Source organism: Myxocyprinus asiaticus, chromosome 6 (assembly GCF_019703515.2).
Source record: "Myxocyprinus asiaticus isolate MX2 ecotype Aquarium Trade chromosome 6, UBuf_Myxa_2, whole genome shotgun sequence".
In the NCBI taxonomy this organism is placed as follows: Eukaryota; Metazoa; Chordata; class Actinopteri; order Cypriniformes; family Catostomidae; genus Myxocyprinus; species Myxocyprinus asiaticus.
Window position 1 is genome coordinate 49,694,591 of NC_059349.1, and position 13,806 is coordinate 49,708,396.

A 13,806-nucleotide genomic window follows, 5' to 3' on the forward strand; every position below is an offset into this window, starting at 1 on the left:
TCTTCAGAAGTGATATGATAAGTGTGGGTGAGAAACAGATCAATATTGAAGTCCTTTTTTACTTTAAATTATCCTTCCTGCCCAGTAGATAGTGATATGCACGAAGAATGTGAATCGCCAGAAACAATAGTAGAGGAATGTGAATCTGAATGTGGAGATTGATAGTAAAAAAGACCCACACCTATCATATCACTTCTGAATATATGGATTTAACAAGGGGAGTTGTGTGGATTACTTTTAAGATGTCTTTATGTGCTTTTTTGAGCTTCAAAGTTTTGGTACCCATTCACTTACATTGTATGAACCTACAGAGCTGAGATATTCTTCTAAAAATCTTCATTTGTGTTCAGCAGAAGAAAGAAAGCCATACACATCTGGGATAGCATGAGGGTGAGTAAATGATGAGAGCATTCTCATTTTTGGGCAACTACTCCTTAAAGACAATGTTAACAAACATTTCTTTTCTCATGAGAGAAGTCCCATTTTTGCATCATTTCATTCAGACTTAGTTAAGAATTCAAAATGACTTAAAGCACAAACAATGAAGACAATAATGTAAAGGTTTTTATGCAATTTGATGCTGTGATGACCAAACCCAAATTAGCAGTGCATTAAATGGCAAACATACAAAGAAAAAGCAATAATCTCCTATTAATATTTAAGGGTCATCAAATCTATCATGAAATCCATGCTGGGCCCAAAGTATCACCGAACCCTTGAGGCACATTAAAAGAAATGTATATTTTACTATTTAACATATTTGAACTAAAACTGCAAATTCTCTCTAAAGCATATGATTTTAAGAGCATTCATGTTAAGACTCCTAATGAAAACCCCAACCAAAAGTGTAGAGGGGGCTTTAAAATACCTTATGTTTTCCATAGAGGTTAAACAAGCACTTATGGAGAAACATATAAATAACACTGAATAAGAACATTTAGGATGAGATACAAAAGCGCTGCTTTAACATTGATGAATGATTCAGAATGACATTGTCTGATGTTCATGCTACAGTATATTATTGTCCTGAAGATGCTGACAACAAAATGTTTAAATACAATCAAATGTCATTACTGGAAACATAATTATGCATTCTGAACATGTTCCGTTTTGTGCTATTGGAGTATTTGGTGCATTCACATTCGCCGAACATACATTTCTGCCAGTCCAACATTCTCAGTTTCATTTGTTTACAGACATTAATAATGCAATGATAAAAAAAACACTTCAATTGCTTTCAACTGTCGTCCATGGAATATGCCTGTCAAGTGTGAATAAGATGAATTTAATCTTATAGAAGTCCTTGTGCTGTCGTAACTCACATACAAAATAATTACAGAACAGACATGCCAGTCAGTGCACAGACATGGTCCAATTGGACAATGCCAAGTGTCCATTTCACATAGGCTACTCAAAAGACTAAGAAGGGGCATTTTGCCCAGATGTATCCCTCATGGTGTCCATGTAAGAGAATAAAGCCCCTTCCAAGGGGGTGTGGCTAAATGAACCACTCCTTCTTGCTCTCGTCGATGGTCTCTGTGAAAGCAGGGTCATTCACAATGATGGCCGCATCAGCGCAGTCGGCAGACTCCGCCCCTTTCGCCTCATTGGTGTGGTAGGAGCCCTTGTGACGGAACATGTGCCGGACCAGGAACACCAATGTGCAGAGGATGGTGAAAATGACCACTGCAATGATGCCTAAGTGAGGGCGGAGAAGAAAGAATGCTATTAAAATCACAGTAAGGCCAGTTTTGAAATTACTTCAAGCTTTGAAATAGATAATTGATTGAAGATGACAACTTACGCAAACAGTCAGCGCTATAGCGCCCCTTGTGGCAATGCTGAGAATGCATTTATGATTTTTGTAATGAAATGCATTCAGACACATTTTGAAACAATAGCATAAGAACTTGGTCTTGTGAAGCTAGAAGCATTTTTACTTTCACGAACTTGTGTAGAGTATGTTTCGGGCCTAACAATGGTTTGAAAAAATTAATTTATAATAAAATACTTTCAGCTATCCCAGTTTAATATGCAAAGACAACTATAAGGGACCCTTCACACCAAACCCGTTATGGCGTCCATCTTTACTGTATTTTAATTGTTTTCATTGCTATTTTCAGTGTCTCAATCAGGAGCGTCACATTTTTAAGTTAAAAGGACTTCAACTTTTAAAAATGCATCTCAAGACACCTGAATTGTGTTCCATTCGTTGGGCAGCATCTAGCTTATTTTTTAACACAAGAACATGTTTGGCCTGAACGACCCCCAAGTAATCCAATAATTATTCTTAATCACGATTTACCATTAATATAGCATAAACCAACATAAACACTTTTTGGAAGGCGGAACCTATGTAATGTGTTGATGTGTCCGCCCAGAGTCATTACACTGACGCACACTTCACAACACACAACAGCGCCTCCATGTCAGTGATAAAATGATGGAGAAAGGACCTCTTAATGCTATTTGATTAACTAAACAAGCCCAGATGGGACTTGTGATAGAAATCAAGTATTTTTCAGCCTATGTAAGGTGCATTTGAATTACCACAGAAGCACGCCAAGTCTTAACTATCACCAAAACGTAGAATGAGACATTTTTGCATGCAAGCGCTTTTCCTGTGGAGTTTAAAGCGGTGCTTGATACTGGCATTGGCGCTCTGACGAGAAACATGAACGCAGCTTCACGATTGCTTTACCAAAGAGGATAGCCACAGTCTCCCTGCTGATTACCATTGTAGAGGATAGAAGTTTAAGAGATTTAATTCCCATTGCAATGAAAATTCAACCTATGTGGGGACTAGGTCTTTCAATTAGTTAACCTCCGAATTAGTCTTTGGGAAATGTTTGTTACTTGAATTAGTGCTATTTTAGTGCATTTCTATCTTTATACTGTGGAAGGCTTTGTTTGTTTGGTTAATAAAGCATTCTATTGTTACATATTGTTTTGTTTTCTTTCCTAAGATGGAAATAAATCCATTTTGACAGGAAATGAAGTATATATGTTGTCAAATTTCAGCACTTTAAAAATCTGCAATTAATAGCAATGAACAAAAAAAAAAAAAAAAAAATATGCCATTAATCGCGATTACATTTTTTAATTGACTGACAGCACTAACATTTTTTTTTTTGAAATGATGAAAAAAAGACGGAGGTACAAGACTGTGTACTTACCGTCTATAACGAGGGAATGAACTACAATCCCATGGAGCATTGCGAATGACGTAATCGAATTAAAAACAATGGAAATATATAAAACTATTGATTTTAAGTTTTTGATTTTAACTATATAAACAATATGTTTTCATTTTATTATAAAATATTCAGATATGTACAAACATATAAGTAGTCTGAGAGTGTAGGGAGACCGAAATAACACGGACTGATGCCTTCAACAGAAGCATTTACCATCAGTTAACAACCTTGGAGCTCACGGTAGGTCTGACTTTAAAGGTTTTATAAGTTATTGTTAAAAATCAATTTGTCTGTTACACACTTCACCTTTTACATACCCAGCATGATGAATCTATCAAAGAAAACTTTACAAACTAGAATAACATATTTCACCTCCAATTACTGCAGAGTTTCTGTTGACACCATCACGACTAACTCGCTCCTCATTGAATGGGAACTGGGCCCCAGCTTGAAAAAAGAGAAAAACAGTGCCATTAAATTATTTTGTCAAAGGATGATTGCTTTCCTAATACAGTAATTTTAAACCTTTACAGATGTACAATAAAGAGAATGAGAAATCCTTTAATTTAATCTCTTGGCATACATGAACTACAGAAGGTCAGTGGAACACTGTCCCTGACTGAATCTAGGCAGCAGATGAGCGAATCTTTTTAAAACACTCTTGAGTGTTTTCTCTCAGTGGGAGTCAGTGTGTTGACGTTGGCAGGGGAGCAGATCTGAGATGAAGCGTCTGCTCTTCTCAGCTGCCATCTCCGCAGATTCCAAACTCTATTCCACAAATATCCAAGAAAGCTCAAGGTATACACTTTGACATGGGCAAAAACACACAAACATGACTGCAGACAGAACATATAAATCTCAATTTAGTGCACTGTGACAAAACGTCTGCATTTGTATTGCCAAAGCATGTCAAACTTAGCAGTGATGGGCATTGAGAACTAGTGTATAAATTAGTTAAATGAAGTTAAAAACTGCAATAGCAGAAATAGTGAAACAAGTGTCTTATAACTAATAAAATAAAACAATGATAGAATAAAATAGAATAAATACAAATATTTAGTTAAAAGAAAATAAGAATACAAATAAAAACTAAATATATAAAAAGAATAAATTAATAAAATGTTATTAATAGTAGTTACTGTACATAAAATACATTTATTATAAATTAATAAACATAAAAATAATTATATTCAAATTAATATTATGTACATTATATATATATATATATATATATATATATATATATATATATATATATATACTGCTAATATATTGTAAATGTATTTTAATATAATACTTATTACAATAAATAAAAAAATAAAATAAGTTAAGAATATAAATTAAATTAAACAATAATAAATAGATGTAATAATATAATCAGTAGTAAATAATAGTAATATATTGATTCTTATATTAGGTATTTTTAAAATATATTTTATACACATTTTATTTTTGTTAATATATTATAAATTTATTTGAATATAAATGTTTTTATAATATTTTGTACAATAAAATAAAAATACAATAATTAATAAATTTTTTCTTATGTTATATATTATTTATAATAATATATTATTCCCAATATTTATATCATATCTCACTATATTATTCCCATATTTACTATATTAATATATTATACATTTATTTTAATAAAATATTTATTATATTATTTATATAAGTTTTATAAAAATTTTAACTTAGGATATATAAATACAAAATAAAATGAAATAGAAATGCAGAGTAAACTAAGAAAATAAAAATTTAAGACTAAATTAATACAAAAAATGTCTCTCAAGAATCTATACACATCCTTCAATGGGCACACACACACACGCACACACGGTTTCTGTGGCAGTAATCCTCTCTGCAGGGCAGTGATGGTCACAGATGTCTTTTGCTCTGTATATCAGCACAAAACCTGCTTCCTTCCAAATGACCATGACAAATCTTTTGTATTCAAAAAATAAAGTTTTAGCAGACTGGTACAAAAAAAAAGAAAAGACCATGTGATGTGAATAACATGGAACCTAGCCTTTATGTAATAGCTTTCCTACCAATTACATTTTTCAGACTACTTTAGGCAATCATGTTTGGATATTGATCTAAGAACAAGCCCTAATATCCCTCTGATTCAGATCAGCTCATTGATTTCTTCTCTTTTGTCTCAATTCTCCGCTCTGTCACCTTCCTACATGAATAACAATATTCACCCTACTGCTACCAATACTAAAAACACAAGGGGGCCACATGCTCCCATTAACACAGAACAAGACTGCTGGAGGCTCAGAGTTATAGATCATCTGTGTCTCTGAAGAACATGAGGCCGTACATCTTAAATGAGCCCTGGATCAAAAGAGCGACACTTTTGGTGCGAGCACTGAAAAAACAGCCTCCAGGACAAAACAACTGCAAGAAAGTGGGATGGCCCACCATTGGCTAAACAAGAACTCAAATCACACCCTAACGAGAAAACATTCATTAAAAGCATTCCACATAAGCAATGGAGCTCTTTATGGAACATTTCACCCAAAAAAAATAAAAATAAATATATATATATATATATATATATATATATATATATATATATATATATATATATATTTACCCTTATGTCATTTAAAACAAGTATGATTTTCTTTATTTCTGTGATACACAAAGATATTTTGCTGAATTTCCAAGCTGCTTATATCCGTACAGCTAAGGTATACAGTGACCACTGGCTGTCAAGCTCCAAAAATAAGCTCTCAAATCTCATTTACATTTATGCATATTCACACTTGGCACATCAAGATATGATTCCCCAGGTTTGATGATGCCAGTTGCCATTGGTTCTCGCATGTTTCGTAACCGATCGCAAAACAGAAAGTTTGAATATATGGTAACGTGAATGAGACTTAAAACAGCTACAGTGGACACACACACAAACACACACACACACACACACACACACACACACACACACACACACACACACACACACACACACACACACAATTTCTACTATAGAAAGTATAAAAAGTTTACTCTGATTCTTCTGTTTTATAATTTAATTTTCAGAATTTTGCAGTTCATTTTTGTTTCTTGATGTTCCCTTTCTTGACATTATTATGCATGTACTTTGAGTTATTACATTTTCATGTTTAAAATAAATTATTGCTAGGAAAATGCTTACTCTGTGTCTCCTCTTTGTAACACCATGGTCAGGTTTGATTGCAAGCACAATGACATTAACTGCAAAAACGGACACTTTTAAAATGCTAAACTTTGACAAATAATAGTTTAAAATATCTAAATATATATACAAATGCATATCTTGTGATAAAATATAAAATGAGGTTACAAAAAGCCATCAGACTACACAGTAGGTGGCTACAGCCATTTACTGGCTGTTAATGGCATGACATGGTTTTCAAGTCATGTTATTGATATTTTGTTCACCAGATGGCAGCAGTCTGCCACCAATTTATGTCACATTGTCACATTTTCTTCATGTTTCAACTTATAGAAGTGTAGGTTCTGAATTTGTATTTATTTTTTCTCAAAAATGTGCTTTTTGTATATGAAATTAATGGTAACATTTAGAACTTTACATGTAAATAAGATCAAAATAGCATAAAATCCCAAAAGAAATACATAATTGTATTGTTCTTACTTCAGGGAAAAAGAAATGTTATCATTATCATCATAAAAAAAAAAAAAGGGTTACACATCTGACATTTCCGGTCAAAAATGACTGCAAATACCAAAGGGAGGTGCCATTTTTAATACCATAGCAGGGTTAAATAAGTTATTATTTTCATTTTAAATATATATGAAATATATATTTAAAATATAATGCTTTTTTTCCCTTCTGCTCTAGTGCCTTGTTAAAACATTTTCAGTGCAGTTACGAATGTTGCCTATAAGCTTACATAAAATATAGCCTATTGCAACAGTACTTGCTATGAGAAGAAATTAGATAGTAAGCAATTTCGGGTTTGGGTCGGGTTCGGGCTTAAAATCTGACGGTATCGTTTGGGCAGGGTAGGGTAACAATTTATACATATTATAAATACAATTTACAATAATAACAATTTACACAAATCATCCTGTTCAAAAGTTTACATCCCCTTGGTTCTTAATATAGTGGGTTGCCGGGGTCTGGGTAGCTCAGCGAGTAAAGACACTGACTACCACCCCTGGTGTCGCAAGTTAGAATCCAGGGCATGTTGAGTGTCTCCTAAGCAACCAAATTGGCCCGGTTGCTAGGGAGGGTAGAGTCACATGGGGTAACCTCCTCGTGGTCGCTATAATGTTGTTCTTGCTCTCGGTGGGACACGTGGTGAGTTGTGCGTGGATGCCGTGGAGAATAGCGTGAAGCCTCCACATGCGCTATGTCTCAGCGGTAAGGCGCTCAACAAGCCACGTGATAAGATGCGCGGATTGAAGGTCTTAGACGTGGAGGCAACTGAGATTCGTCCTCTGCCACCCGGATTGAGACGAGTCACTATGCCACCTAGAGGACTTAGAGTGCATTGAGAATTGGGCATTCCAAATTGGGGAGAAAAAGGGGAGAAAAAAAATAATAATAATAATAAAAAAATATATATATAGTGGGTTGCCTTCTTAAGTCTCAAGTCTCATTTATTTATAAATGAGCAGTACCTGGATGATTTTTCTTAAGAACAGTGGACAGCTTCACTGCTCAGGACAAAACAGGGACTCATGCACAACTTTCACAAAGGTTACAAAAAGATCATCGAGGAAGCAGCACACTATATAATGTACCAAGAGGGTGTAAACTTTCAAACAGGATAATTTGTGTAAATTCAGATATTATTTTGTCTTGAAGAATATATGTAAATATCTGTTATGTCAAATAGCTTTATCAGGGCAGTACTAAATAAAAAACAAAATGCAATTTTTATGATCTCTCTTATTTGTTTTTAAAAGTTATAAACATCTTGAAGATTCTGCAAGGGGGATGCAAACTTAAGCAAACTCAACTGTATATATTAATATTTAATTATAATTTATAATAATATTATGTTATATTATTATTATTATTATATTCTAATAATAAAAATATAATTGTAAATATACATTATACTGTACATTATATTATTTTATATATTTATTATATATTATTATTTATTACATGTTTAATATATGCATCCTAACATTATACATTTTAAATTATATATATATATATATATATATATATATATATATATATATATATATATATATATTATTGTTTTTAATTTTTATTTTTTTTAAAGGGCTACAGCAGAAGAAAGATTTGGAATACACAAATTGTATAGACTACAATATACACAAGTTGTATAGAGTACTATTTTTATAGTGCTATTATAATGCTATTCTTGAGTTTGACCGCCCCTGGTCACTAAATGCTTTAGTTGTATTCAAAACAGCAATGTGAAAACTCTTCAAAAATTCTCCTTTTGTGCTCCATAGATAAAAGTAAGTAATACATGTTTAAAACAACATGAGAATGAGTATATTTTCAGGTGAACTATATCTTTAAAATGTTTGTCTAGAACATGAACTTTGAACTTGTTTCAAACAAAACAACACCGTGAAATTCTTTAAAAAACTATGTCCGGGTGTCATAAGGAGGTCTGTGAAAACAGCATCATCATTTGTTCACCTGAATCCGGCTGCCAGGGGTCAAAGGCTGCAGACATGGGCGGTACTGTGAGTGGAGATGCCCCGCAGTTGGACTCCACCAAAACTCCCTGTACGGAGGCTGTGGAGGGGATGCCTGTCCTCAAGGCGGCCTTTAGCGGGGCAATACGGTTGAACTGCACTCTGGAGAGACAGCCCACGAAGCCTGGGGTGTTATAGCGCTCGATCAAGACCGGATCAATCTGCCCGGTCTCTGAAACACAAAGATAGCAGCAGAAATTATCATCAGCATGGAATAATTGATGAGCAAAACAGTCGTTTGAGTGAGTGATCTGTTTCTTTGTGCAATCTTTCTTTCACAATTATTGAAAGGGCATAATTTAATATAATTATCAACAGATAAACATGGACACAAACTAGTCAAAACTGCCTGAAAAAAAGCCAAAAAGAGTACTGAGACAGTTGCAGTGGTTATTTTATTCCTAATGCTGCAGTTCCGAACTCCCTGCACTTATAGATACTTGTAGCTATCAAAATTAAATTAAATTGTGTAAGTGTGATAAGTAATTTAATAAAGAAAGCAATGATAGAATTAGAGATGCTATAAAATGGATAGTTCCAGCTCTGAAATCTGAGTAGATAGACAGCCACATTCAAAGCTCTTTGTAAAATAGCTAATTTTTTTCTGCTGCCAATGTTTTATCACTGCGAAAAGCCACACAACTGATCACAGTTAAGAAGGTTTGAGGTGCCTAACAACACCTCTGGAGCATGTGTTTATGGTCTCTATGTGCAGTGCTGGGTAGATTACTTCCGAATTGCAATCTGGTACTGATTACAAATTAAATGACAAAAAATGTAGTTAGTAACATAATCTCTTGGATTACATTTATTAAGTAATCTCATTGATTTTGGACTACTTTTGGTCACATGCATTTAAGTAGAAAAACTTGTACAATTTTAACAATATTGCTTAAGTGCATTAAAGAAAACTTACTTAATGGATTAAATTTGAGAATTGATTTGATTTTTTGTGTATGTTTTTTATTCACCATTTTTCTGTTTCCGAGTAAAAGATCAGACCAGTCATATTTGTGAGTCAACGTCACAAAAAACAAAAAATTATTATTTGTTTTTCTCCCCAATTTGGAATGCCCAATTCCCAGTGTGCGCTAAGTCCTCTAGAACAAATCTCAGTTGCTTCCGTGTCTGAGACCGTCAATCCGCGCATCTCATCATGTGGCTTGTTGAGCGTTACCACGGAGACATAGCGCATGAGGAGGCTTCACGCTATACTCCGCGGCATCCACACACAACTCACCATGCGCCCCACCGAGAGCGAACCACATTACAGCGACCACGAAGAGGTTACCCCATGTGACTCTACTCTCCCTAGCAACAGGGCCAATTTGGTTGCTTAGGAGACCTGGCTGGAGTCAATCAGCACACCATGAGAAATGAGAAAAAGAGGGTCAAAAGACAGAATAGAACCCGGGTCGTCCGCACGAGAAATGCACATAATAACCAACGTTACACCCCATGCCACTGAGGCGACACTGGTGGGTGCAGTTTGTCTTCAATTTCTGTGTTTCCACCAGACTTGTTAAAATATTAAAATATGTTTTAGTATCAACTTGATACTGAAGCACTGGTACTTATGACATCACTTCAAAATTATATAAAAACATTAGGGGCTTTATGAAAAACATTCATGGCTTAAGCCCTGGAAGCCTAGCCCTAGCGCCGCCCATGGAGGACATCCCAAAATGTCCCCAAATTAAGCTTTTGTCCCATTTAGCTCACTTCTGGGTACAAATTTGTACCAAAACTTTAGCTACGTAAGTGCACACACAAACACACACTGACACATACTTAACATCAATTTGTGCTAAAAATATTTTAATATATGCTCACCAAAAACTTTTCCTAAGAAAATGGTCTTCACAAGGTTAAACTCAATGTTCGAGGCCTCAGGAAGAGTGTATCTTACTGTGGGATAATGATCCAACTGCAACACACATTGAGACACAGAAATCAACATTCTTTAATATCCCATAGATGATATACAGTACATGGAAATGAAAGCACATATAGTGATGAATTTCAGAGAACTTTACCTGCAGCTGAATGAGTCTGTCATGTCGTGTGATGTTGACATTATGGGGCTGTCCGTTAGCCATGTTACGATTGTTTACACTGATGGTGAATGGCTCCCTCAATCCCCCCAGATTATAGCGGATCTGTAGAGTACCTGAGAGAAAATGCAACAAACATTCAGAGGAAAGATTTTCTAGATATTCGCTCCCCATGCAAACTTTGTAACTTATTAAAAAACAGAATGTTCGGCCACTAAAATCCAATAACACATCAGTTGCATTATATATTAATGTGCAAATTGCCTGTCAACTGCTTAGCAACATACCTTCGGGCTGGGTATTGATACAGATTTCCCAATTAGATTTAATTCCGATTCACAAGCTTTTCGATTCGATTCCGATTTCAATTCAATATCGACTCATATGGGTATATTTTAGTTGTAATGTCCATTTTACTTACATATGAAAGAAATTCTCTCCCAGCTAATGCTGTTAACTATACAGGGGACCTTCTAACCAGGTACATTTCAAAATATTAATTTGACAAATTATATTTTATTTGTTTTCATCATTTTGGTCACATTTTAGCTTTTTAAAAATGTACACATCCATGTATTTCATCAATAAATATGATGTTGGGTCCTTGGTAGCTCAGCAAGTAAAGACGCTGACTACCACACCTGGAGTCGCAAGTTCAAATCCAGGACGTGCTGAGTGACTCCAGTCAGGCTTCCTAAGCAACCAATTGGCCTGGTTGCTAGAGTGGGTAGAGTCTCATTGGGTTAACCTCCTCGTGGTCGCTATAATGTGGTTCTCACTCTCGGTGGGGCATGTGGTGAGTTGTGCGTGGATGCCTCGGAGAATAGTGTGGGCCTCCACACGCGCTACGTCTCCGCAGTAACGTGCTCAACAAGCCACGAGATAAGATGTGCGGATTGACGGTCTCAGATGCGGAGGCAACTGAGATTCGTCCTCCGCCACCTGGATTGAGGCAAGTCTCTACGCCACCATGAGGACTCAGAGCGCATTGGAAATGGGGCATTCCAAATTGGGAAGAAAAGGGGAGAAAAAAATAAAATAAATAAATAAATATGATGTTATATAATATATATTATATTTTGTTACATGTTTATTGTTTAATGCATAATTTATACTATTTTCAAGTATTTACATTGATTTGTAAAACATGTGCTAAAAATTGGTGCTGTCTCTTTAAGAAAACCGGCAGTAGGGGGCCTGGGTAGCTCAGCGAGTATTGACGCTGGAGTCAGCAAGTCGCAAGTTCGAATCCAGGACTTGCTGAGTGTCTCCAGCCAGGTCTCCTAAGCAAACAAATTGGCCCGGTTGCTAAGGATTGACGGTCTAAGATGCAGAGGCAACTGAGATTCGTCCTCCACCACCCGGATTGAGATGAGTCACTACGCCACCTCGAGGACTTAGAGCGCATTGGGAATTCCAAATTAGGGAGAAAAGGGAAGGAAAAGGAAAAGAAAACTGGCAGTAAATGTGTGCATATTATCGAGAGAGGACTCGAATGGCTACTTTACCTCATCTGTGCTATTTGTGATTAGAATGAAATGCTTATGCTTTGTTGTTTTTGACCAACAATTGACTATAAAGAAAAGAAAGGATATTAAAAGCGACATTATTCAATGACAAATGGATTGCGTGGATCTCTTTCTTTGGACACATATTACACAGAACGAGTTAAATCAAACTTTAACTCTAAACACGTGCTGAAAGGATGCTGAACTTCTTCACCACTATATTACTCAATCACTGGTGAGTTAAATCTGAAGATTTACCAACTACTGGCAAATTACTGAAATTTTTTGTTGCATAGTGCGACATTTGGTCTCATATGCGAGTGATGATTGTAGAGAGTTGTGCATAAAGTTAAAGATCAATCTTGGGATTTAAGAATCGATATTGAGATTGTTGAAATGAAGATCGCATTGCATCGGAAAATCATTATTTTTACCCAGTCTTACATTGTAATATCACTCGAAATAAATCTTACAAAAAAGTACTATGGTGTTACCACTGTACAGTGATGGTATTAGATGGTACTCCCATGGTACATTTTATATGCACTACCAGGCAAAAGTCTGGACACAAACTCACAGACTGATTCTATATTCCAGAGGACTATGAAATAATACAAATGGAATCTAATTATGGAGTGACCAAAAATGTTAAGCAACTCAAAATCTAGCTTTTACATCATGGTAATACCATGGTACACTTTTGTTAGCGATACAGCCTCCCGTGGATTATTGTTTTAATATGTGAGATCTAAAAAAAAATCACCATTGTTTCGCAGCACTACAGCCATGTAGTCTTGTGTCTTGGAGCTGATGTAGATGAGGACAGAGGGTGTGTTAGAAGTACTGAAGCTAAAGCTCAGCTCCTCATGGGTCAGATTACCCACAGCACTCAGAACACCAGAACCACCTTCTTTTACTGCAGGAAATGAGCTGCTGTCTGACATCAGGTCATACCGCACCAGCGTTCCACTCTCAAAGTACCCTCCTACATCTAGAACAGAGACAGAGGAAGACAAGGGTATGATTAAAATCTGCCATAAAGACTTCAAATGATCCCACCTGGTTTAGATGTCTAATAAATTTGCCATTAGGAAGTCTGATCAGTCTTTACAAACCACTCTGAACACAATTAAATCACTTAAGGCAATTATTAAATGCATTTAACTGTGTTAAAAATGTTTAATTTCAAAAGTTTAGCAGCCCTATTATATACAGTATTTACAGTACATTTCTGAAATGCATATATACAGTAACCCTTTTTCTTTTATTTATTATTAAGAACGCTACAACATGAACCGAAAACTGAACTGGACAGCGATGCATCTATGGTATTTACAA

General features: G+C 35.3%; 1 protein-coding gene across 1 annotated transcript in view; it reads right to left on the bottom strand.

Moving 5' to 3' along the window:
* Positions 1-339: 339 nt before the first annotated feature.
* LOC127443138 (contactin-associated protein-like 2) overlaps positions 340-13,806 on the bottom strand; it is an 88,252-nt gene continuing 74,785 nt past the window's right edge. The window contains exons 20-25 of the mRNA XM_051701675.1: positions 13,232-13,459; positions 10,943-11,076; positions 10,740-10,833; positions 8,848-9,078; positions 3,570-3,644; positions 340-1,698 (exon numbers count right to left, since the gene is read on the bottom strand). Of these exons, the coding sequence (XP_051557635.1) occupies positions 1,499-1,698; positions 3,570-3,644; positions 8,848-9,078; positions 10,740-10,833; positions 10,943-11,076; positions 13,232-13,459 (962 nt within the window). The 3' untranslated portion in view covers positions 340-1,498. The remainder of the gene's footprint in view (positions 1,699-3,569; positions 3,645-8,847; positions 9,079-10,739; positions 10,834-10,942; positions 11,077-13,231; positions 13,460-13,806) is intronic.